Here is a 26998-nt window from a genome sequence, read left to right as displayed (position 1 = left end):
AGAGATGGGAGAGCTCTGTTGATCAAATAAACCACAGTACTTAATGCAAGTGGAATATTACACAGTTTAACAGAGCAGTTAATACGGGCTGTGTCGTGTTAGCCCCATGGTTTACAGCAGTTATATCCATTGCCTTCCACTAATAACACCAAACACAATTCACAATTCTATCCATTAATAATTCACATGGAGGGCAAAATCAATCTGAAGGGCAATGCCAAGCAATCTCTTTTTGGTCAACAATGTCTGTGCCCCTTCTGCTGGGTCACAGAATCAGATCTTCTGCTAAGAAAAAGTCAACATAACTCTCCTGAACTCTGTGCATGTGTTGGTTTACACACCACTCGTAACAAGAGCTGACAGTTTCATTCTGCAGTTCAGTTCTCCGAGTTTTCAGTCTTTAAATTCAATTTCTACCTGGATGCAATTTCCTTCAGAAACTTTATAACAAGATACACTTCCATGGGCTGTAACTCACCCTAAAAAAAAAATCTCTGTTTAAAAACATCAACTTTTAAAGCTGTTAACTAACGTTCCAGACTTGAATGCCAAAACCTTGGCTCAGATCACACTTGATCCTCATGGGAATTTAACACTTGAAAACGGCAGCCCTTCTAAGAAATAGCTGCAGAGTTTTTTGACTGGTTGCCTCCTCCTGAAATCTTGCTGAGTTTTGCAACTTTTGCCTTTCTACAATGAGACAGAACTGAAGAGTTGGAGGGAAATGAGTTTGTCCTGAATGTACTGGCATTGAAACTGCTAAGTTAGATAAAAAATGTCAAGTAAGTTCTGTAAATGATTATGTTCCCATGAGTTTAGTGGAACACGTGACTTACTGCTTTTATCTTTCAAGAGCCTAATTGGGAAGCAAATTTCCAAGTTCCACGCCTGAGTGCACAGGGAAGATGAATTTTGAATAAGCTACAAATCCCAACACACCGAGAACTCGTATCCTTCTCCAATAGGAAACACAGAGGGTGCCACATGACCCAGCTGAAACACAAAGCCATTTGAATTTCAAACAGCAGATTAACACGCTGAGAACAGGCAACCACAAACACCAGCACTGAGCGGGCCAGAAGGAACGTGGTCAGCCTCACAGATATTGCTTCAGAGGACACAGAAGTGAAATTACTCCAAAAGCTATTCACTGTAGACTTTTCATTGGGATCTAGTTAAAATGTAAACAACCACTGAAAATTCAGTTTGTTTTTCCACTTCCTGAGTTATGCAACATCCTCAAGTTACACAAGGCTGTTTTTTCAGCTGGATCACAACATGGTAGCATTTGCAGACCAGTGCTGATGTTTCATTAATGATCTCCATAACAAGAAGATCATTGTTTTCCTTCATGTAAATGCTGGCTAAGTTACAATCACATTAAAATTTACTACATTCTTTTTGATGGCCCAGTATCAGAGAGAAGGTCATGCTTCCTACCAGTAAGGACACTCCAACAATGTGGAGGCTATTTTGGGTGATTAAAAAAGCCACACAGTTAATGAAGTCTGCCAGCAAAGGAGGAAATCTTGGTTGTTCGTGTCAGAACAGGAGAACTTGGTTTGTTAGGTGACATCCAAAGTACTCTGTATAAAAAAAACAACTTGTGCAGCTGAAACTCTTCCCAAAGAGTCCCGACTGAAGCTGACTCAGAATAGCTTCAATTTTAACTTTACCACAGCCTCCAGAGCACGGCCAGGCCAATTCATTATTTCATTCGTCATTTATCAACCACAATTTACAAGCAGTATTTATCTTCATTTTTCTTAACTATTCATCTAAACTGTAATCTCACTGTTTGGAATACCTAACTAGGCACACTAGAAAGTGAAAACAGCACCCCAGGCTGTGAAAGAGAACAAGCAGAAGACCACAGTGCACACATCAAATAAAACTGTAACTCTTAGAGCAACATTTTCAATTGACAGCGAGGTTTCAGCGCACGAATCACTCAGCAATTACATTTTCCCCAATGAAAACCTTTTAGCACAATAATGAACTATTATCATATTGAGAAAAAAACAAAATCACATTCTATGTGGAGTCACACAGAAGTTTCAGGTACAAACTGAGGGACACGACACCTCCTTCTCTCATGAATGCTTGGGGGTTTCATTATGCTTCTTTTGGAAATACTGAAGTGTTGGATAATTACAAATGTAGTAAGGAACCAGGTATCCTGATATCTGTCTTCCCAGTTTCTGCTGGGACACAGAATCACAAGCAGCCAGTCTCAAGTGTTCTTCTGAATGAACCTAACCATGCTGACTGACTGCCTCTGTTCATGCAGCTCTGAAAATGGCAGGAAAATGAGATTTAAAAAACGCCAGTATTCGAGTAGTTCAGTAAAACAGGTGTATTGTACTGCAGGTAATAGTGACAACAACACTGCATCAAAGTTAAAAATACATTATAAAGTGTGTCAAAGATCCCTGTAAAAATATGTTCTGGTATCTTGAACTCTGCATAAATACTCATGTTAGAACAAACTCTGATGCAAAGAAAGTGTTAACTTCCCTGTAGAGAAAAACATTCCCTGCTTTTACCACTGGCAGTCACATTTTCCTAGGTCACATCTTATCCTAGTAATCCACAGCACTGCACAGCCACAGCACTGGGAGTTACAGCAGGGATCAAGATCTGGCAGGTCCCTCTGGAGAAAGGCTGCAAAAACACTGGGAAAAATATTGGTTCAAGTTGTGAAATCAGCAGGGAATGCACCACTTATTTTGCACTTTTGTTCTTGTGCTTGGAAGGAAAAGAGATGGATGCAACTTTCCAGATTTCTTGGAGAAAGATCTAAACACAGAGAAGGACGGCCAGGAAAGGAAGGGTTGAGAAGTTGACATGTGCAACAGCAAAAATAACCTGAAGGGAAAAGGCAAAGAGGGGGGAAAAAAAAAAAAAAAAAGATTAAGAGGAAAACAGATTTTGGATCATACCTAATCTACTCCCAAGAATTCTACTCAAATAAGAGAAAAGGTCCAGTGCAATTGAGAACACAACGGTAAAATCTTCCAAGGAAACAACTCCTGACATGTGCCAGGACTTTTGCAACAGCTAAAGTTCCCTCTATCTCATATGGAAACCCACCTCAACTCGGATGAAATGAGTTCCCTGTGCATCTCATCTGCTCTATTCCTAGACTGAAATATTCTCTCCTAAGTTGACACACCCTACCATGCAAAGCCCCCCTTTTTGACCATTTCTGCTAGAGAAGAACAACATTAATAGTCTGTTGCCAGCACATTCTCACCAGTTATTCCAGCAACAGCACTGCAATACCAGAACAACAAGAATGGTGTGAGGAAACACTGCAGGCTACAAAGGGGCAAATTTGTGTTCAAAAAGCAAATATGGCCAAATGCAGTATAAAAAAAAATAAACCTGTCATTTGTGGCCACAGAGGAAGTGCAGTTCTTAGCTAGGAAGATCTAAATTGTTAGAGCCACTGCCAGGGATTCTAGTGTAAGGAAATACAAGATCCGTTAGCAGATCTTCTCTTTTCTCCTCCTCACATCCATACTTAGACATCCACTCTAGTCTGTCACCGAAGCACTATGGAGGTTAGGAAAGCAGCTTGATTCACAGAGGTCCTAAATTTCTGCAGGTCTTGTTCCAGACAATGAAAGATGCAAATGTTTGGATTATCAAGAAGTAGGGCAATGAACAGTCTCATGCTCCAGTTCCCAGGTCCATAAAGTGGGAGCAAATCCTCCTTCCTTTCAAAAATGCCAGTGGAATTTTACAAGACAACTGCAGAAAATCCTCTTTCCTACAGCCCACAGAGGCCTGCCCTCATGGCAGCTCCTTTATCCAGTGTTAATGCCTGATGAGTTGTCCTGCTCCATAATGGAACAACCAGAGCACTGAGCTGGAAGCCCTCAACACTCCTCCTACTCACCCTGCCTGGTGCCTCCTTTTCTCATCCGGGGACAACATGTTCTGCTGCAGCAGCAGAGGTGAGAAAGCAAGGAAAGGAAACTATCAGAGAACAAGTGCAGGAGTAACAGGGATGTGAATACCATCTTAGCCAGCCTGATAATTACAGCAGACCTGAAGCACAACTGGGGAGGAGGTGGCCCTAACCCACAAACAGGACAGTCCAAGCAGGTTCCGTTCGGCAGCTCTTTTGCTGTAACAATATTATTGCTCTGAAGGGAAATATTTTGGCCTTGCTCCAGTAATAACCAAGGCAGGCTATTGTTGTTCTGGAAGAAAAGTTTGCTCGGCGCGATGGAAGCAGCCACTGCCTACTGGAGAGAAAATTCAGCAGAAATCTCTCTTTGCTTTGGGATTCTGGGCTGAGCCTTGATTTCCCTCCCTGCTGTCAAGAACAGGAATACTCAGCAAGCAGGACCTTAGCACAGACAGTTGGAATATATGTTGCCTTGGTCTGGCACAATGCCTGTTAAAACAGTCAGACATTTTCTTACAGCCATAAGACCTTCTGGCTTTACTCTGAGCCAGACAAAGTCACCCGAAACAAAGCAGGGAGTGCAAATCAGATCTAGTCAGACTGCACACATTTCATTGCTGGACTCTACGGGGCATCTTAGAAATCCTGACACTCCAGGCTAAGAGTATAATATAAATAAGGAAAACATTTTGATAATTACAGACTGTCAAGCTGAAAACCCCACAGAACAAGTTTAGGCATTCAAATGCACTTCGGATGTATGTGCATCAGCCCTTTGGCAGCCAATACAGTGAAAAGAAAACATCAATAGTTGCACAGAATGTAGACCAGACTTAGGCAGACAGTGCTCTAACCAGACTCTGACTTCCTGGCTTGTCACCGGCACTGTCACCGTATAAAGCAACGCTGGGCAGCAATTAAGTGAGGGCTGTTATTCACCCCTAACTCAGCAAAGGAACAGAAATGAATGAGCTTTCCCAGGTTGCAGTGGTTCCAGATTGTCTCTCAAAGGGCCGCATCAATTACTGTCACTCGTTTGTCGGCAGCGGGCCGTGATTAATTGGCGGGATCCACATTTTTGTGTGCCGTACGTCAGACACGGCTCCGCTCCCCCGGCTGCTTTATTGGTGTTATGGGCCACGGCGTTCCACACCATGGACCTTGTCAGGGCTATATTAATGTCCCACAATGGACCCAAGCTAAAACAACTTAAAACCCTGCAGATTACCTAAATGTGCTGAAAATAAAGATGTAAAGAGAAGTGACTGGAAGATTTAGTAGAGCTGAAAGTTGAGATGCAAAAAAGAGCAAGCAACAAGACTACGTTTTTCTCAGCAAAATGAGAATGTTATGTTGGCAGAATGAGGGAATTTGTTGTCAGCACTAAAATATGTGGAGAAGTTTTTATCACTAATTCAGAATAAGTAGCACTTCACAAAAACCCCAAGACATTTCCAAAGTAAATTGTTACTTAGCAAGAGGGATATCAAAAATAGCCTTAAATTAAAAGAGCAGGACAGAAGGACAGCAAGGAATGTAAAAGGTCTGTACTTTCAAATACAAACAATATCAAACACATCTAGCAAACTCTTCCTTCCACTTCCATACATGCCACAGCACGACAACAGCACCTTCCTGGGTCCAGGAGTTGTGCTCTGTGTGATCTCTGCCTAAGAAATGGCATAAACTTACTTCAACAACTTTCTCTCTCTGTTTCTATCTGTTCTACTCATAAGAACAAGCTTCTACCTCCCCCTTCCCCACAGCTTTACTGGTCCCAGAAGGCAGGTCCCCACCGTTGTGGTGCAGAGCCCGTCTGTCTCTCAGGTGCCATCAGCACCTTGGACAGTGAGAGGAAACCAGCTGAAGAATCCCCTTTTCCCACCTATTTTTTAATTCCCAGCTTTGGCCCCATGCCATACGTTTCTCCTTCCCTGTCCTTTGAGTGTTTGTGTTTCACCAGATCTAATCCAAGAGGCTCTCGGAAGGGTTTTGTGTTGGCACAGCCATCCTGTCTGATAGGTCATTCTAACCTAGCTGAGTTTTTGTGTTCCCAGCTGCACACTGGGAACATCACACACATCTTTCTCTTAGTTCCGTAGCAAAATTCAAAACTGCATTGGCTTAAAAACACCACAAAGTGTGGGCTGGATTTCCATTTTTATGTTATTTACTCTGTTCTACCTTGCAGGCTTACACACACTAATCCTCCTGGATGCATTCAGCGCAGGGCTGATCCCTGGCCTCCAGCTTTGAAGCAATTTACTACTTCTGCACACACAGCAATGTTTTAGATAGAAATTACAGGTGGCATTGGCAGAGTGTTCTGCTGTAGAAGGCTCTGATCTGTTCACCTTACGACCCTAGAAAAAGTTCCCAAAGCTTTGAAGAAATCAGTGGTATTTCATATGCCTTGTCATTACTTTTCCATTCAGGGTTTCCTGAGACAGTCAAATTTGAAGAGCAGTTGTGTGACAGTAGGGGAATGAGAGCAGCATGGAAGAGATTTGGCAGCTAAGTTTGACAAATACAGCTTAGAAACAGAACAGAACAACTTCCCAAACCACAGGGTATAGGTAGAACAATTCTTTCAGTCAAATAATGCATTCAGAAGAAATGCAGAAGAATCCTATAACACATATGCCCTCTTTTGTTCTAGATAATGCAGACTAGTCATAAAATCATCTCAAAGACCCACAGTCTTAAAACTTGGGTAATAAAACCTACAGTACTTATTACATTTAAAATCCACAAGAGGGCAGGCACACAGGTAAACTGATGACAGACAGCAGATGAAAAGAAGCCCAAGACCTGAAATATGTGTGGTTTGCTTTGGTCCTGTTGTTTGTTCCTTTAAGAAGAATTTGAGCAGAGCAGGTTTTCATCCTTCCCATTATAAAGGCAGAGCTGATTTGCCTTGTTCAGTCATTATGGAAGACTTAATTAATATACAAGACATGTCTTTGTTACTGTACTCACATTCTGATCTGTGCACGTGCAGTCATACATATATCAGCTTTTAAATTTAAATATACTGCTTGTGCCTACTGTAAACAGTGAACTCCACAACCACACACTTGTATTTGCTATAGCCATTTCTTCTAACATGAGTATAAATCAACTTCCCAAAGCAAAATTAAGGAAGTACAAGAAAACATTTTACGTTTTCTCAGAGGATATATTGCCAAAATCTACAGCAGCTGTGGATTCACCCAAGGTAAGCCTGAAACGAAACACAGACCCAAGGATTCATCTCTGATCTATTTTGCTTGGTTTCTAGAAAATATTGTTCTTTATGTCTGGGCCTTCTCTAAATATGGCATGAGGAACACCAAGCGGAAAAAGAGATGGCAAAAGCAGTTTATCCAGCCAGGATGTGCTTTCAGAAAAAGCAAAGCCAAATGCCACAGCCATTTTGAGGGCACAGCAAATATGTAGCCCCAGATTCTTTTAAAGTAGGAGCCCTCCTAAGTTGTTTTTATCTTTCTGCAAATACCTTTCAAAGCAAAACATTGAAGTGTTTGTTTACAGAGAGATGAACTGTGGCTAAAATGGACAACATCCTTGTGGACATGACAGTCACCCATGTCCTGAGTACAATCTGCCAGACTCTAATTTAGGAAACAGCACAGTTAATCAGAGGAAATTTGTAATTACAGGACTGGCTACTGACTGAGTTTTTATATTCACAAGGGAAGTCACCAGCAATTATGAACAAGTCTGCTGGGGAACACACACAAATTAAGCTTTTTAATAATAAATGTATTCACCTGACTAATAACTTGACACAATGATCAGTACTATGCTCAGGAATAACAACAATTTACAATCACCAATAAGGGCTCCACAATACGACTATTAATTTTCTACTTCTGGAAAAATCTTGCCTTGTAACATTTAACTGGAAACTGGTTGTTTGCTGGCTAAGAGCTGTATTTCTGCTTACTGAGGGCATTTTAATATTGCTGAATGGTACAGGACTGAATGGCTAAATACCACCTTCTCTTGTCAGCCTTTTAAAAGGAATCCAATCATGAGCTAATCCTAAAAGATAATGATACACAAGTACTCTGGATATGGCTGAGGAGTTAGTTTAGAAAGGGATAACCTCACCTGTTTGTTTTACCAACAACCACCCTCAGCGCAGAAGAAACTTTCCATCACACTCATTTGGGAAAGACTTTTAGCCCAAGTCAGTCAAAACTGCAGGATTTTCTCTCACACACCCATAGTGAGTAGAGAAAACAAAAGCACAGGAAGAGATTTCACAGAAGGTGTCCTTACATGGCTCAAGGCTGCTCTAAAAGGATATGAAAGCTCAGGCCTTGGCACTCTCAGCCCAGAATAACTGAGTAACACAACAACCTGTTCTTTCTGTAAAAGAAAAACAGTAGAAAATGTCCTCTGCATAAGCTGTCACCTGGCAAGATTTAGTTACAAATAAACTCTGGGCTTAATAGCAGAAGGAAAGGCAGCAAAGTGGCCCTGGTTAGAACCAGCAAGTTCAGGCAAACACAAGACAGTGTGCATCTTGTCTTTTCATAAAGATAAGTGTAGTCTTAATTTAACAATTCAGCCTCCTCTTGCATCTTCTAGATTGAATCTGATTAAATAGCTATTTTCAGCCTTGATTTTATTATTCAAAGTTTTTAATAATTTTAATAGTTCTAAGTGATAAAGGAAGAAAACAAAGTGAGACCTGTAATGACAAATTTTTTCTTCCATGCCCAAAGGGCTTTCATTTTTTTCATCTCAGCAGATTCAATCCCCAGGGTACCTACTATGAAACAGAACAAATTGCATAGAGATATAGAAGACAATAAAGAGACCAACTCTTCTCAGTTTTATCACAGTAGAATTGACCTATGTTAAAAAAGTCAGACTAAAAAATATCAGACAAAAGGGCTTGAATGTTTTAAAATATTTAGAACAAGACATCATTTCACGAAACAACTTTGGTGCTTCTTGTCTCTCACAAAGTGGACTATGATCCACCTTGAATTTGGCACATAAAGTTTATTAAAGAATATTTCAAAGTCTCAGGCATGACACAGAAAATGATCCCAGTGTTAGTACCAAAGAGTTAACCTGGCTAATGCTGCAGTGGAGGTCTCTAATCCAGCAGCAACCTTACCTGTTGTAGCACTTCCTCCTAGTTTTGTTTGAACAGCTGCTAAACTGGAAATGAACTTGTGGATTTAAGGGCTTACAGTCTTTGCCCTGTAGAAGGATAACCAAAAAAACTCCAAAACCACAAAACCCCAAAACAACTTTTATTAATGGTTCCTTGTTGCTGAATGTCCTTCTCAAAGAAAAACAGACCTGGAAACAACCTCTCTTCAATTACTGTTCAGCAAAGAACATGTGCTTCCCATGCAACAAATGGAATAAGAGAATTGTGAGCCAGTTACTCCCAGTTTACTACTTGCTGCATGTACCTGAAGCTGTACAAACATGCCAAGAGACACCTCCCTTTCTTCAGAGGTTTTATAGTTGAAGGTTATGAACACATGATCAATGATATTTGAGGTTTAACTGCATTGCTCAACAGCTGGAACTCCACAGCTGATCATGTATTTGTTGGAGGTCAAGATGCTTATGGGAAATTTATCTTATATAGAATCAATAGAACTTCTTAATAAAAGGTCATGGTTTTGTCTCACTGTTGTTCTTAAGTTTGTTTTTAACAAAAGAAATACCAAATTAAAGCTGGAACACTTTCTGGTTGTATTTGTACAGAAGGGAGTTCCTGCTTAACCAAGACGTCCTCTTAAGAAAAACCTAAATAATAGAATCAAATTCCAGCCTTTAGTCAAACTCCGCTCATTTCCAGGAGCAGGCACAGATTGGGCTTCAGAGCTCTACACAAGTGTGGTCTCACCTTTCCATTCTAGACTGCCTTTTATACATCTGACCTAATATAACAGTTTATGCATGTGCACACACTGCTGGTGGTGAAAGGTTTGTGAGATCACAGCCTTTCAAAAACCTATTTCCTCCTTTATCTGATTTCTAATCAGGACTTGATAGTTAAAGGATGCATCCAATCCCTCAGAGTCATACAGACAAACTAGAATTCTGATATTAGCAAATGAAAGGATATTTATCACATTAATAAATGGTATCACCTTTTGGCCATAGATCTGATCAGAATGAAAAGCCAAAGGAACTAGTGAGAGTGCCGCTGTTCCCAACATCAGAGATGGAGTTCTCTCCACGAGGGACCAACTGTAATGGAAAAATAAAGAGAACAAATGCAACATTATGATCGGCAGAAAATGACACCAAGTAGGGAAAAGAATCACAGCCTTTCAAAATGGCAGTGACTGCACTTTACTTCAGGAGTCTCTCTCTCTCTAGCTTTTCATGTTATTGAGTGAGGTACAACTTACTGTGGGAAAGTCAGCATTTTAATAAATGATGATTAACAGACCAACCTACAACACTAAAATAATTAACAATCACCTTTAAACCAACAGGTTTCAGTTTATCATTTCTCAAAATCAGGTGAAGGGACCGTCCCCTATTTTTCCCAAAGGCAATACCAAGTAGGAGGCTGTCAATGGAAATTTTTACTCTAACGAAGAAGTGTTTGCTGGTTTGTATTTTTGCTTTCTCTTTCTTTGGTTTGTGCCTTTTTTTTTAAAAAAAAGCAAGGTTATGATCAAATAGAAATATATTGCATAATGGGAAGTCTGCATTGCACGTAAAACCAATTACACAGTCCATGAATTCAGTAATCTGAAACATTTTACCTCTGACTGCGAGAAATTCCAGGCCCTCATGGAAAGAACAGGGGGGCTCTTGCCATGGCAACACCTGCAGGTGCTGAGCCAGGTGCTGGCTCTGCAGGAGCTGCTTTAGCCCAGAGGGAAAGCTCCTGGAGGACACGATGGAAGAGACACTCACCTGGAGCGGGGTTTCAGCCTCCTGCACCTACTCCTGCTGTTCCATGGAGGTCTGGCACTCCCACATGGATCCTGTCTATCCCTTCTTCTACTGAAGCCATTAATAAGATCAAAGCTTCAATTATTTAACTGCTGCTGTTGATGACACACAGCATGATTAATCTTAATATATATATATATCTGTAGTCACTTATCCAGAAGTAATTAAAACAATTTATTAGTTATTTTTCTCAAAAGCTGTATTAACCCTAAACATGTAATAACTCTGAAGCAAGAATCTCTGGCAAAACCCCTATGTAAAATATGTAAATATATTACAAGTTGTTTTTTAACAGCATTGTCCCTCAAAAACTTGGAAACCTTCACTTCCGAATTATTTTCTTTTTTAAGTGGTTTTTTTTCCTTCTGTTGTCCTCCATGCCTTAGTTTGTATCAACCAAATGGAAGAAGGAAAAATATCAAGAAGGAAGAATATAAAGAACTGTAATTTCACTTTTCTAGGACTGAATTCTTGATTTCATTGACGTCAAAAAGACAAATGACAACAAAAAAAAAGTCACCCACTTCAGATACGTCAAAAAGTCATCAACCTAATTCTCCTTGCAGATAATTAAGAAAATACAGCTAAATCACCACTTCACATCTCAGTATATGGTACTGGTTGCTTTTGCTACCTCAACACTTAAATTAATTTTTATAATAACTGTAGCAATAAATTGAAGACATCTGGACTTAGAAATACACTGTGCTGATAAATTCTAACAAACTCTTCAAAAACCAGGAGAGGAACATTCTCTACTCCACTTCATAATGTTTATATTTGTCTGTCACACACACACTACACTGGATTTATAGGAACAGATTGTTTGTATGGAACTGGTAAAGTCTCCAAGTTCCATGTACCTCTCAGGAAGCAAAAAGTCCCATGAAGACTTAGCATGCTTTTACACATAGGTGGTTCTCACCAACAAGAGAATTACTTATAATCCCACTTTTCCTCCAAAATCTGCAGTAATCCCATACAACTTTAAAACAAATAAGCATATGCATTTCAAAAGGCAAACTAAATGCAATAAAATATTCAAGTGTTACTGTATAACACTTTTTTTTTTGCTTCTCTGAGTAGCAAATCTCCCATGTGATAAAAAGATTTGGGTAGAGTATGCCATGAGATAAAGAGCTATGCTGTTCAGTTCACATAAAGGCCCCTGCTGCGGTTCAGAAAGAAGCTGAATTCTTTTCCCATGAAATGTAGAAGAAAGATGTCCCACTGCAAGTACATTTGACAAAACACTGACAGGTCCAAACTGAATATGAACAGTTTGCTAATGCCAGAGCCTTAATATTAACTGCTGATAACTCAGGAATTTCACTGTAACCCTCTGAAGTTACAGTTTTACTGTCCTCGTAGATAAAGATTTCTTGGTTATCAGGCTGGTACCAGAGGGCCTGTGGGAACTCTTTTGAAGAGTTTTCTGCAGTAAACAACTCACTGATAACAAGAATTTGATTTTTACTTAGTAGTAAAACCGTATTTTTCCCAGCGCTCATGAAGATAAATAAGGGGGGAAAAAAAGGGTGGCTAAGTGGGATGAAGAAATCCAGAGCATCTGATTCAGCAGGAAGAACCAGCTGTTCAGCAGGAAATCAAGTGCATGTTAACTCAGCAATTGTAGCTGCTCAAGCCACTCTGCTAAGATGTGTTTCCACTTGCCTTGCCAGCCACAGTGAGGGGTATGAATACAGCACTTGAACTGAATTGCTCAAAGTTTTCACTTTAGTTCTTGATTCATGTAACCAGAAGAAATAAATCCTCCTCTGCCTCATACTTAATGTTGATAGAATTCCACAGCTTCTGTACTCATACATTTTGGCATCTCAAGAACCAATTCAAGTTAATGACTTTCACATAGCAGCGAGAAAGCTGTAAATAAAATGAGACAAAATCACGTTACAACAAAGTGCAGAATTATGACATGGATAAAATAAGCCTGGATGCAATCAGCAATCGATTGGAATGACAAATTCTGCGTGGTTTCACATTAAATAATTTTAATGGAGCCTTGTAGCTTAGATACAGAAATACAGTTGCAGACAGCCAAGGGTTCAGTCGCAAGAGTCCAGGATTTCCAGGTAATGCTATTAATATCTACGTTTCTAGGGATGTAATTAACAAAGACAAGTTTGCTTAAAGCTTTTTTTTTTGCCTTTTTTCTTGTTTCAAATGAGGATAACAATTTTCCCCAAGTTCTTTTATCTTCAACTTTTAATTTTCAAGTTACGTTATAAATCAGGTGAACATCTTTCTTTGGTTTTTTTCTACTAGCATATATTTTTTTTTAGAAAGTGGGAACACCCACATTGCAGTTGTTTCTCCTGCCTGTTCCTATAAGCCAGGTGAAAAGCCTGGAGTTTGTGCACGCTCAAATGCACGGCTTTGGATCCATTCTTGTGTAGGGTCAGAGGCCATAATTAGCTGTCGGTCTCCCCGTGGACGTTTTCCATGTGCACTTTGAGGTAGTCATTCCTTGTAAACTTCTTGTGGCAGAGCTGGCACTCTGCCATGGGCCGGTTGGGGTTGTGGGTCAGCTTGTGGCGGATCAGCATCTTCTTCAGGCTGAAGGACAGATCGCACACCTGGGGCAGGGAAGGCAGGACAAAGCCAAATGAAGCCTTGCAACTCCAAGCACGGATAATGCACCTCACGTGGCATCGCTGAAGGCACAGCCACACATACCTGCAGTGCTTAAGAAATGAGGCTGGGCTTTGGAACAATAACTCCTTCAGACAGCACATTAAAGATTATGATTCTTGTTTGCTGCTTTGGTTTTTTTTAAACTTATTGTTCTATCTGGGGTGGAGAAAAATTACGACAAAGCATCACAGGCCTCTGTTAGTTGGACCTCAGATGAAATATTTGCTTCCTGACCTCCACAAAGACATCTGAGCTCACTCAGTTACCAGCAGGGAGGAGTGAGGATAAATAGAGTCTGAAGACTGCAAGAAAGGTTATAATTATTATAAAGGAAACCTCACTGTTTCGATGTCTCTCTGCCTGGCCAAGAAAATGGAAGACCTCTAGCAAATGGAGGTGAAACTCTTTTGCTTTACTATCTGCTGTGCTGCTTCCCTTCCTCCACTGATCTCCAAGCTGTCCAGTTGATTCTCCATTTGAATAAATAAATGGAGGGAAGAGGGACTCTGCCATAGTAAAGCTATCGCTTCTTATAAAAATCCCGGTGTTGAAGTTACAATGAAAAACATGAAAGCTCAGCCAAGAAAAGTCAGAAGTAAAAGTTAAGGCAAGACATCAACTCAACTAAAATCACGATGTTATTTTCATGTTCTCTTTCCATGCAAGGATATACTGCATGCATGAATTTCTCAGGAAAAGGAAAAAAAATAAGGAAGTATGCTGCTGACTGACAAACAGAAGAGGCAAGACTCATATAATTAAACAAGAGTGAACACCCACAGGCTTGCAAACTTAAAACTCCAGGTTAATTCCAGACAGAACTCTCTGTCATGTAGGAAAAAAAAAAAAAATCTCAGGGAACCCAGGACAATCCCTCTTCAGAAACACGAAGCTTTAAATTCACATTGGTGTCAAACTAATGAAAATGCTGAGGGATTCCTGATTCCTTTGGAAACCAAGACAGACAACAAGAGCTGAGTGGATAATTTTGACCTCCAGTACATGTATTTTATGCCAATTAAGGCAAAATCATGCAGTGACCATAAAAAGGGCAATTGCCAGAGGCAAGTTTTTGTCCCCACAGTGTTTCCCCAGACAAGGGCACTGTATGTGCTGTTGCAATGGAACATTTTTGGCTTTATGACATGACATAATAACGTGGACTTTTACACAGCAACTTTAACTGTCCAACCTTTTCCCCTCACTGTATAATCACCTCTTTCAGACTCAAGCAACAGCCACCCTTCTGTTATGTGTCCTCCTGCCCCTCCAAGGCTCTGGCAAGTTTGGGGGATTTTTTTAAGGGTTTGCCCCATGTATCAGTTTTTTAAGCAAGACTGGTATTTTGTGGATTTACAGGCACTCTTGCTAATGTGCACTTGAACTCTAATCAATCTCTTCCAAATGATCAAAGTTTTGGTCAAGTAGGGAGGATGGAAAAGACTGACATTTGAAAGTAAGTGTAGGGTCAACTGGAGGCAGAGTGCAGGGAAATACTGTACTGGACAGAAACCAGGGCAGGCAGCACTTGACCTTGCTGCCCCCAAAAAATCATCTGGTGTCTCTGAGGCAACTGAAGCTCAATTGGCCTTCCAGCAAAAAACAAGCTGGCCTTGAGAGGACAGAAATATAATATATTAGGGAAAACTGCATTTTGTACCTTCGTATTTCAGTTATTCTCACTTTCCTACAAGACATGTATTAGAATTTTCATCTTAAAATGAGAATATTTAATTCCCACTGTTATCTGTGGGATGCAAGAGCTCTGAGACACCAAGTTCTGCTGACTGATAAGACACAGCAATAGGCACATAAATAAAACTGTAGCACCTTCATCTTAATCTTTTTAAAGCAAAAATACAGTCTAAAAAAAACCTGGGATGTGGTATTCCACAGTTAAGAATCTGGGGAGGCCATTGCCATAAATTACCACTCAAGTCATTATAAGAAAAATAACATCTACAGTTTTCTTGAGCAGGATAAAAAATTGTAAGTGAGAATAGCTGAGTGCAAAAAGAAAATTCAGTATCAGGTAGACCACAATAAATGTCTCCCATAGGTACATTTTTCTGTAATTGTCCACTACTGGTTTTCCTGTAACTTCTGCTGGAACATCTGGTAACACGCACTGTGCAAGAGAAGGACTAGGACTAGACACAGATTCCAACTGTTCCTAGAAATGCTGTGATCTGAGAAAGTAAATTCTATTTCATTAATGAGGAAAACTGAAGGAAAAGTTGAAGCAGGAAAGTATGTTTTCATGCAGCTCCCACTTTTAATTAAAGGAAGGAAAAATGAATAAAAAGAGAACCACCGTATCAAGTCAGTCTGAAAAAACCAAACTGTGAATCCAAGAGCAGTGAATCTTGGATCTACAGTGTGGGAAAGATTGCATTTACACTGCAAGCTGGCCAGCAGCTGATAAACAGTACAGCAATCTGAAAAAGTTATTGACAACGAGGTGGAGTTAAAGAAATCCTCCAGGTACTATCTAGAGCCAGACTGAGATTAGCCCAAAAGAATACAGCAAATCTCCTCACTTGTAGACATCAGCGAAATATTTGAGCTGAACTTTTCCATGAAATTAATACATTTTATTCTCAATGAAATGACATCAGATTATTCACTAAAAACCAGACCAGTTAACAGACCCTTGCAACTCCTCCTGCCAAGCTGTTATTCTAATTTTGCATCTAATTTTAGCAGGTTCTGAGCAAATTTACAACTGCTCAGACTGAGCCATCTAGGACATAAGTGAAAGCTGGCAGCCTTGGGACAGATTCATCGAGAGCCAGTATCACAACACAAAGTCCCTATAACTAATTCTATGACCTGTCCTGATGCCTTCCCCTAAATACTCAAGCAACAGCTTGACATTTTGGCATTTCATAGTTCTCAAAGACATTATTTCCCACCAGTTTGTGCACATTCAGCCCCCCTCCAACACCTCCCAAAAGCTGAGATGTCGTGTACAAATGGGGTGTGCTAAGGAAAGGTACCTGACAGTGATCTATGGACTGTAACCTGAGAGGCTCCATCTCAGCGCTGCAAGTGTGCACAGCACCCCAGATTGCTCCACTGAATGACAGAAAAATGAGCACATGTTGAAAATATCAGGCCAGATTTCAGTAGAAACTGGAAATGTTTGTGTCATTCACCATCAGAAGCATTCAGATTCCATGTAATAAATTAGATACCTTTTCTTACGTAAGCTAATCTCCAACTATTAACCTGTTGCACAAATTTATGTGGGAACCCAACCAGCGTGACTTTGTAACTTGTAACATCCAAATTGCATTAATAATGGTGAAAATAACTCTTACGGGATCCAAACCCATAAAATAAGAGGGTGTGCAACGCTCTTGGCAACCAGAGAGGGTACATAAAATTCCCTGCATGGCCTCTCAATGTCTGGGTAATCAAAGGCCAGATGAAGTGTAACTTTATGCCACAGCCAAGAGGCTCAAGGCCGTGGTCTCCCTGGAATTAGGTCCCTCTGCTGCACTGGAGCCAGGAAGACAAAGGGACAGCCGGACTCACATCACACTGGAACGGCTTCTCTCCGGTGTGGGTCCTCATGTGCTCGTCCAGGCCCCGCTTCTGACTGAAAGCCTTGTTACACTCCGAGCACTGGTACGGCTTTTCCTGCACGGAATGACAACAGGGAGTGAAAGTGAGTCAACACAGAGCCCGAGTCATTAAAGGGGTGGAATTCCATGCTGGATGGTGCAAGTTTTATATTCTCTCTAAGGGATTACAGTCAGTGAAAACAACAGCAAACGACTTTCAAATGATGAAGTGAAAGCTGGGAAAGCTGGGGCCTGACAGTTTCCACTTCAACACCCACTTAGGAATTAATTATCTGTTCCAGTCCTTCAAACCCAGCCATTTTGGGAGTCTGCTTTTTGTCACCTGAAAGGTACAGAAATGTAAAATTCCAATGCGCTTTCCTTTATCCTCCACAAACGCTTAAAGCATCCGGACAAGTAAAATTATCCACAAAACCTCAGGTTTGTTAGCAGGTTTCCAAGCAGGGGAAGAGGTGAGGAGAGGGAAAGAAGGTACAAGGAAAGCTTGTGGCAGAGCAAACAGTTCTTTTGAGAAGTGGTGACAGAAGGTTAATCACATATTCATTGCAGAATCTCAAAGAAGTGCAGATGGCAACCAAGCCATCTGTATTTTTATTAGAACTATTGGTTAGCTGCTACTGTAACACACGATGTTATAAAAGTTGCAATCTCACTGACCTCAAAGAATTAGAGATATGCAAGGAAAACCACTTAGGTAAAGATTTTTCCCTTTAAAGTTCTTCCTGAACATAGAAATTCATATAAGGTGTAATTCCACCTTGATTCCACTAAAGTTACCAAAGAACTGTATGGGAATCAACACTTAAATAAATCAAAGATCAAAGTTAGCATTATGGCACTGCACATGGCCTCATTAAAATTTTAATGCTGTAGAGGCACCTTTAGTTTTGAATCAACCATACTTCTTTCATCCTCCTTTTTCCTGTGGACTCTAATTCTTTATTGCTGAAGTTCTGAAGAAGGGTATTTGAGGCAAAGTAAACAGTTTTTACTGTATTAAATTGAAAGTAATGACTGAAAATCATGTTAAAACTGTGAATTAAAAAATAACAGGCAGTGAACTCAAAGTCCTTTTGGGAGATAATGTGGGACTCAAGGAAAAGTGAGACAGAACAACTCAGCTCAGGTGTTAAAGCAACAAAGAGAAAAAGTTCTCTGGTTATTGAATCCCTATTCTCAGTTATGTTGGGAACAACCAGGTCTCCATACACCCAACACAGTGCACTATAAATTAGGGCAGTTTTGGGGATATCCCAGTCTCTCTTTAGGGTCACTCTTTGCAGGTCCAGAGACCCCAGCAGGAGTGAACATGAGGTTCTTCATTTTGGAGTCCCCACCCATGAGGTCTCCTAGAAGAGGCAGTGTCATTTCCATGATTCCTCATTATAAAGGAAAACATAACAAATTATCTAAAACTAAAAAATCAAAAATCGTCATCTAGACCAAAAACTTCAAGTCACAGGGAGCTTTGCTGGACTGACTGAAGGCTTCATGGAGCAGGACTGCATTTCCAAGGGAATTGTATGAATAAGTCATATGAAAAGCAGGTTTGTGCAACAACCCTTTAAATTGGTTTTGCATTGTGGTTAACACAAACCACATTTCTGTGAGCCCTCCAAAACCAGCCTTTCTCTGGGTAGGTTGTTGCACAGAAAGTGCAAAGTAGAGTATACGATGTGTACATCTTAAACACCTCTGGAAACACTCACTCCTGCAAACTGCACCGGGTGGATTGCTCTCTTCTCTCACCTGGTTCTCCAGGTACCTCAAGAGCTGTCTGGATCATGACTGGCTCATTCATTCCAGAGGTAAAGGGACTGCAGGATTCCATCCTGGAGAAGGAGCCATTATACACTCGGGGAAGCTGAAGCCCCAAACCTATCCCCTTCCCCCAGGTTGTTTGGCTATTTGCATTACGCTCTGTGGCAGAAAAGGGGGTATCCAACCATCCCCTTGGCATTTGTATTCCACATGTAGTGCATGAAGCTCATCCAGAGCTTTGATCTAATTTTAGATGCCTTACATCTGCGTATTGCAGTGAGTCCATCAGACACCACTGTGATTCCCACCAGCCTCCCTTCCCCTAAGCAAAGTTGCCCTCCACTCACATCTGTGCCTGTCTCAGTAATATCAGCAGGGCTGCCCAGAGCAAAAACTCGGCCCTGAGTTTATCTTGAGAGAAAAAGTCTTTTTTTGTATGTTGGTTTCAAAGACATCATTCTCAGAGACTAAAAACAAAACATTCTGTGCTTTTTCCTTTTCTCTCTCCTCCTCCTCCCCCAGTATCAAATTCCCATTGCACAATACTTGGAGAAAGCAACATTTGTAACATGGAAAAGACGATGTTTGCTTGGCAGAACCACCACTGCTCTAAACGTGAACAGAAAACAAAAAAAGAGATAAAACCCACAGCAACAGGTCTGAAAAAGCTAATGCCACCGCAGAAGGACAACAGGGACCAGAGATGAGATTGGAAGGAAGCTGGACACATTTAAAACATGAAGCAAAGGGGAAAACCTGCTCACTGTCAACAGAACAGGAGCTCATCGGGAAGATCATCCAAGTCTGACTTCAGAGGAGTCAGCAACTGCTAGAACTATAAATCTGCCCTCTGCTGAAAAAGCATCTGCCAGGCCATGACTGGGATGGCAGCAAAGGCAAGGGATTACATGTGTTTTCTTTTATGGGTGACACAAACGAGACAGGGAGCGGGGAGAGAGAGAGAGACAGGACAGAGCTGATACTGCAGTGATTTAATAGCCCAGTTTTAAGCAGGCCAGGTATAAATAGAAGCAGGTAAGTCAGGAATTTACAATCTCCCTGCCTCAAAACAAGGAAAGGCCAAGCAGAGCCCAAAGGGTATTCTGGAAGGTGCTTTGCAGTAAGACCGGCATGTAACTTTAAAGTTCCCATTCTCTGATGATTTTCACTTCACTATGCTAAAACGGAGAGGAAATCAACATTTTAACAACTCTGACAAATAAAACAGTGCCTGCAGTACACACTCAGCTGGCTGAATCACAAACCACACCTTGATTTGCCATTGGCACCACCCTCAACAGCTCCATGGAACACGTGCACAGAGCATCCTGCAACCACGGCAGATGGAAACATTTAAATGCAGAATATCTGATCTGCTCCGTGGTTGACTGTACCTCCCTTAAGCAATGTAAGTACATTATGTGTATTAGCTGAGCACCAGTGCATGTGCTTGTTCCTGGAAACCTGGTAAAAAGCCTTAGGCAGGTAAAACATGAATGACTTTGGGAGAAGTGTCTCCAGCTTACTTTTCCAATCTGAATTTAGAACTGTTCAATGAGCTCCACAGCAGTGGCGAGACAAATATAATCTAGACGCTATTATATCCAAATAAATCATGGCTCAAGGTTCACATAAATGAGAATTAAAAATAGTTCTAGCAACTCTTTCAAAGAACAATTTAAAACCGAGCTGAAGTCACACTCCAGAAACTTTATTCTTTACTTTTTGGTTAAGCTAATTTATTACAGTGATTTCAGATTTATAGCACTCAGAAAGTGAACTTGACTACCAAAATGTTACTCAATAATCCCTTTAAACTGACATACAAAGTACAGTGAAAATCCCAGAGTTATCTTGGGTCTAATTTCTCTCAAGTTAATATTTTTATATTAGCTCATGAGACGTAAGTACAGTAACACTGTCCTGCTTTCCAACTGCTTTTTATGTGGCCTTCGAAAACACCTGTATTACTCTCAATGAACATCATTTGCTGCTACATGTATTTGCATTATCACTTCAACAGAGGGTTAATAAAAAATTGTTTAAAAAAAAGAATTCAGTAAGAATGGAAAAATGTGGCCTAGAATGAACAAACATGACCAGACAGATAACATGGAAATCAACTAGTCAGATCTGCAGTAAATTTCTCCAACAGAAACCTGTAATCCCTACAGCTTTGCCAACCTGAAAATGCAGGAAATCTGCTTACAAATGGGGAGGACAGTGACAAACTTCTTCAGGAAGCATTACCTAAAGGGCACCTCAGGCCCTGGGGGAGTGATGTTCAGTTTAAGACAGCTTAAGTCACACAAACCCTTTGCTTCGTGTGTTTTAAACTTTTTCCTAACAGCAGCAACACTTTGCTTTAATTCTTGCTGATTATTAATGTTGACGTGTCCCTCAGGAGCCCTTTGGCCACTTGTACATGGAAAGCATCAAAAGATGGTGACCAGAGCAGGTATCGTTCTGCCAAAAAACCCACCTGAAGGGGAACCCGAGGAACAATTTAAGGGCTACACCACAGCCTGAAAAGCAACATCTAAAAGGTTTGGAAACATCTTAAAGGTTTGGAAACAACACAGGGCTCATGGTGCATAAAATCCCAGCTGCCATCTAAACTGAAGGGTTGGGAATGAGCTATAAAGCAGTAAGATAGGAAAGTGCCACAGAAACATGGATGGTTTCTGGAGCTGATGTTTAGTTACGTTTCAGCCCTAAAAAACCCCAACCCTAAGGTGATTAACATCAGGAAAATGCCATCACTGGTGTTTTCTGTGAGGTCATCACCGCTGGCAATATGTTCCCTGGTGAGATGAGAGGAAAAGTCACTTCAGATCACAGATCGTGCAAGTTTGGTATCTGAGGGTGAAAAATGTGCGAGAAATAACGAGACGCTCTCCCAGTAATTGGAAAGGTTTTGGGAATTACAGCAGAGACCTTCTGAAACCATCAGACTTGTACTGAATTCCTAAAGTAACAGTGGCATGGGAAGACAAAGGTTGATGAGAATTTACAACTCTGCAGAAGTGGCAGGCATTTCAATCTTATAATAATTAGAACTCAATTTGAAAAAAAAATAACTTTACAACTACACATTTCCTCAGTTGAGAAGCAAAATCCTTTAAAAAAACCCCATTTCCAATAAATCCAATTCCAATTTCAACTTCCCTGTTGAAAAAACTGTGAAAGAATTTTGGCAGACTTCAAACAAAAAAAGTGACTTTTATTAGAAGTGACTAATGTTTTTGTTAGAACAGGTCTCAATGAATTCAGTATTAGGGGTATTGAAAAAAACCACCCTTTTTTGCAATAAAATTTATAATGAAAACAAAAACATGCATCTTCACTGAAATTCCTGACAGGAAATAAAAGTAAATTTCTTAAAAAGCTTGGACTTTACCATACCATTAACTTCCCATTTTCCATAGTAGTTCTGCCTATTTGCTACCTGCAATCTGAGAAATGTTTGTTTCTTTGGGGTTTTTAAACTTTCAAGGTCATTTTTTGCTTTTAAAGATTTAGTGAAAGAGGGTTTATTTAATCAGCCATGATGAAAACTCACTAGATGTTCATTTGCTCCTGGAAAAAGAACAGTATCAATAGAGAAAAAGTACATTTTCACTCTGTGAGGAAGGAATGATCATCAGTCACCATTCCATAAAAAAAAAAGTGTGAAAATATAGGTGCAGTGGGATTCAAACCTTCCACACTATGTGTACAAACACAGATTCCACAGGCAAGGAAACCACAGCCCTGGCAAAGTCATCATCCTCACACAGATGTTTGGGAACTCACTCATATCTTACCAACAGGGAAATACAGATAAAATCCAGTATGGGAAAAAAAAATCAAAATTCAATCAACACTTCATATTATTTCATTTCACACTGTCATGTGCACAGAAGACTCTATTTAGTACCCAAAGTCTTTTTTTTTTTTTGACAATAGCATTTTATGCTGCTTCTAGAACACATGACCCTTTTGCAAACTTTAAGCCCAAATAATATTTCCTGGGAAACACAGAACAAGTGAAATTATGTCATGATTGTCAATATTGCTCTGGCGTTATTTTTTGTTTAGTATTATTTTAATATTCTTCTGGGTTAAAGAAGAAAAGAGGGGGCAGTTACATAGTTAAGTTATATATATATACACACATAGATGTATGTATATAAGTACATGTATATGTAAATATATACACTGGCCAAGCATCAAGTAAAGTCAGTTGCAGACTTACAAAAATATTCTTATCACTTAATTTTCTATGCCTTGCAGTGCAATCTCTGAACATTAGGTGCATTTTAAAAACTTAGTTAAATACGTGTTTTAAAAGAGTAGGCACTTCTGCATGGGGAAAAAAAGGGACCTACAGATACACTGCAATGTCTGTAGTTTTGAAATTACCTCAGGAATGTGCAATTTGAGCATTACAGGCAGCCTTCCACCCACCAAAAGTCAGATTTTTAAACAAGCTATGAAAACTACATATATCTGTTCTATGGAAATATGGAATATGCAGATCAAGCAATGAAAAGCCGTTTGCAAGTTGCTTCCACTTTTGCTGTTTTCCATCACTGAAATAACCTGTAATGAACCCACCATTTCCAGAAGTAATTAAAACACCAACTTGACGTGACAATAACTCTGGGCACTTATCAATGAGCAGATTTCCAAACATCAGCAGTTCTGCTGCAGTCACTCACAAGAATTTCTGCACATGTTTAAGCTCAAGCCCTGTAATATGATGTCTAAAGCCTTAGGAAGGAGCTGAAGTTCACTGCCCTGTGAAGGTTGGGAGTCTGCATGTGCTTCCTCTGAGCTGATATGGCCTGTAAATTCATTTCACCAACAACTTCAATGAGTTCCTCATTTATGTTTTCCTAGGCTGTTATATTTCTCCTTAAGGAAAAAAAAAACACTCCACACCATCAAACCATAAACCAAACACATCTACTTTCAGAGAAACAAATCAGCACTCAGGTGACATTTTAATATTAGGGGTCGGTGTTTTCTCCCCTTCCATGCTCAGTGGGGTTTTGGTTTTCCTTCTCTGTTGACTCCAGAGTTGGAGCTGACACCTGTGGCCACCCAGGTTGTGCTCAGTTTAGCAGCTGCCAGACCTTAATCAACTTTCTGCAATGATTTTTCCAGCAGCCTCCCCCGATCCACAGCAGCAGGTTTGGCATTTAATCCCACTGGTAAAACACATCTAGATTTAATCTCTACAATGACATTTTCCTTGTTCAATGTCACAGCATTACTTTTTAGCTACTTCACAGTCTTTCTGCCCAAAAGACCAGACATTTTTTTTAAAGATATTTATGAGAAGGGTGCTATGATTGTTTTTGTTTCTACATTGTAGGCTTAGCTGATACAAAAATGCCTTCTGGATTTATCTGTCCAGTTCTACTTAGATATTAAATAAGGTGTTGAAGCTGTGAAGAAGAAGGAAAAGTTGGAAGATGCAGGATTACAGCAACAAGTTTCAATTTTAAAACTACTAGTCTTGTTAATGTTATTGATGTTGACTCTTGTTACCTCAAAGCACCAAAATATTTACGTGGGGATAAGTGAATGAATGAGCCTCGCTGTGACGTTTTGGAACAGGAGCAGGATGGCCACAAAGAATCAAAACCTCAAACCCACGCTGTGCCTGCATATTTTAATCCTAGAGAATAACTGTGAAGATGACCAGGGGTCTGTTTGGCACACACAGACAAAAAAATAGAAAAACTGAAATGTCACCTTTCAGCTCCAGATGATCATGACGTGGCAAGTATATGGAAACATATCACATTTGGTTTGGGGGATTGTTGTTTCTACTCAAACTGTGTGACAGATCAGGAACAAATGAAATTTGGCACTTTTTCAGAGCTTGTTTACCACTCCTCCCACACACAGCCATGTAGAACTTATTTGGTCATGAAACTTCTCCTGCTGCAAGCACAGTAATGTGGGACAGCAACAACAGAAAAGAATTTATAGCACTTCTTAAAGTGATTTAACAGCTGGAAAAAAGGAGTAACAACTAACAACGTGGGACTAGCCTGCTCCCAGTGAACCAGCAGGAAGCACTGCACAAAGTACTGATTACTTCTCTTGGTTGGGGTGAACCAGCTAAAACTTCATCTAGGACCTCTAGTCCCATTTTACAAAGACAGTAAGAATCAAAGCACTGGATGCTGAAGTTTCAATAACAGTGAAGCATTTACAGGATTGTTTACTCAGTCAACAAAATTAATTTACGCCTATAAATAACCACAGCTTAAAGGAAGAGGTTAGTACTGCTATTATTTCAACACGAAAGAAATCAAACAGAAAAAGACAGAAGGTCAGTAAGGGAGTCACAATTACAATTTATAAGTTAATGACTTGAGTCTCTGCCTCTTATTTTGATAAGTATAAAATACCTTTGTTGGCATGGGCTAATCCCTACACAAACAGCCCTTAATTGCTTTTCACCACCCCTGATCCACAGGCAATCCTCCAGCAATCATAAAAAGCTCGCTCCACTTCCCCCCGTGCGGGACTTACCCTGGTGTGGGTGCGGATGTGCATCTTCAGGCCGTCGTTCTTGCTGAAGGCTTTGTCGCAGTAAGGACACTGGTAGGGCCGCTCACCTGGCAACAGGAAAAGCAGCAGAGCCCATAAATATGAACTCAGGACAGGTAGGCCTTGCAGCACAGCAGTTTGTCAAGTAAAGTACTTTTTGCTGGCCTTATGTCAACGCTCCGTTCAAACGACTGCAGATTTAAGCATTAGAAAAATTACAAACAAAGGTCCACCTGAGCAGGATGCAGTGCTGGGTCAAAGATATTCCTCTCTGCTGGTTGATTTTGTGCTAGCAAGATATGAATACACACAGACGGCCTTGGAGAAAACAAAAAAGAAAAAAAAAAGAAAACACCTAAATGCCCTTGCTCAAACCACACTCTCCAGTGATTTACACATGGTCACTTTTATGGTTAGGCATTAACTGCTCCCAAATATTTCTTCTATTTCACATCTGGTCGTTATTAGAGGCCTCTGGTGTCAGAATCCCAATGAAATAGAAAATCTACTCTTTTTTAATGCTGCATCTGAGCTGTGTTAGAAGCTAGTTAATCAAAAGTTTCTGCAATTTTTGTGTGGCAATTTATGACTGAAATGGAAGCAGAACAATCTCAGCATCTCCCTTGCAGCCTCCCGTATCTTAAGGATATCTGTTTAACGCTCCATTAAACTGGTGTCATTTGGCATCGATTTTCCCAAACTCACATTAGTGTAATGTGGATACTGAGCTGTTCAGAAACAAACAGTAAAGAGTTTCTGAGTTGCATAATTTGGAAGAAATGCATTTGAATTTTTAACTCTTCAGGCAATGCTCTGGAATCTGAGTCTATCGCCTCCTCTTCCTGTAGAAAGCACTTTAAAAAAGCAAAGACCATTGCAAAACACTACTCAAAAAATTAAGACAACAGCTAGTTTGCTGTTAGCAACATGAATTTGTTCTACACAAGGTGTAACAAACCTTTATTGGGAAATGCAAGTTAAGCAAAGCCTATTCTGCTAAGTGAATGTGTTGGTTTCCACTCACAGAGGCATTTCTGCATCTATAGAGAGATTTAACAAAGTCCAAATGTCAAAAACTTACTAACACTCATACTCAATCCTGGAAAATAGGCAACCAAGAATAACCACATTTTACAGTTAAAAAAGCTTCCTTTCTGTCTTTTATTACTGTTTAGGTACCCCTGTGAATGACAGTAGCACAACATCGTGCAGCAAAGCACTTGTGAAACACAAATGTTTTCCTCGCTTGGGTTCTGCCATCTCTCAGAAAGCACAACTCTGGGAACTTGGTTGTTTGGGTTTTTTTTCCAAGGATGATGACAACAATCACTGTGTTATAGCTGAGTTCTCATTGAGCAGTTTGATATATGATACTCTCTCTCCTGACCCTCAGTGCCTTTAATCCAGGCCTCCGAAATTCAAACACTCCAACAGTTGTCAGTACTCAAATATTTAATTAATTCAGCTGACATTTTTATGTCTCAGGGCTTTTGAATGCACAAGTTCAAGCTTTCAGCAGTTTGTAAGCAGATGAGCGCTGACAGGTAGGAGTTGTACCCTCCTCCCTCTCTCC

At 40.2% G+C, this 26998-nt stretch overlaps 1 protein-coding gene and 1 long non-coding RNA gene across 7 annotated transcripts in view; both read right to left on the bottom strand.

Moving 5' to 3' along the window:
• LOC126642708 (uncharacterized) overlaps nt 1-10145 on the bottom strand; it is a 70465-nt gene extending 60320 nt beyond the window's left edge. For both annotated transcript variants that reach the window (XR_007629507.1, XR_007629508.1), the window contains exon 1: nt 10048-10145. This is a non-coding gene — a long non-coding RNA (uncharacterized LOC126642708). The remainder of the gene's footprint in view (nt 1-10047) is intronic.
• Nucleotides 10146-12590: 2445 nt separating this feature from the next.
• Nucleotides 12591-26998, bottom strand: part of PRDM5 (PR/SET domain 5) — a 54233-nt gene continuing 39825 nt past the window's right edge. For 3 of the 5 annotated variants that reach the window (XM_050320553.1, XM_050320551.1, XM_050320552.1), the window contains exons 14-16: nt 25408-25493; nt 17063-17167; nt 12781-13464 (exon numbers count right to left, since the gene is read on the bottom strand). In XM_050320553.1, coding sequence (XP_050176510.1) covers nt 13300-13464; nt 17063-17167; nt 25408-25493 — 356 coding nt within the window. In that variant the 3' untranslated portion in view covers nt 12781-13299. Of the gene's footprint in view, nt 12752-12780; nt 13465-17062; nt 17168-25407; nt 25494-26998 lie in introns of those variants that run through there. The other 2 variants (XR_007629504.1, XM_050320554.1) reach the window with 2 other exon arrangements.

This window comes from Myiozetetes cayanensis, unplaced genomic scaffold (assembly GCF_022539395.1).
Source record: "Myiozetetes cayanensis isolate MyiCay16 unplaced genomic scaffold, myiCay2020 scf24, whole genome shotgun sequence".
NCBI lineage: Eukaryota > Metazoa > Chordata > Aves > Passeriformes > Tyrannidae > Myiozetetes > Myiozetetes cayanensis.
This window is presented reverse-complemented; position numbering and strand designations above follow the sequence as displayed.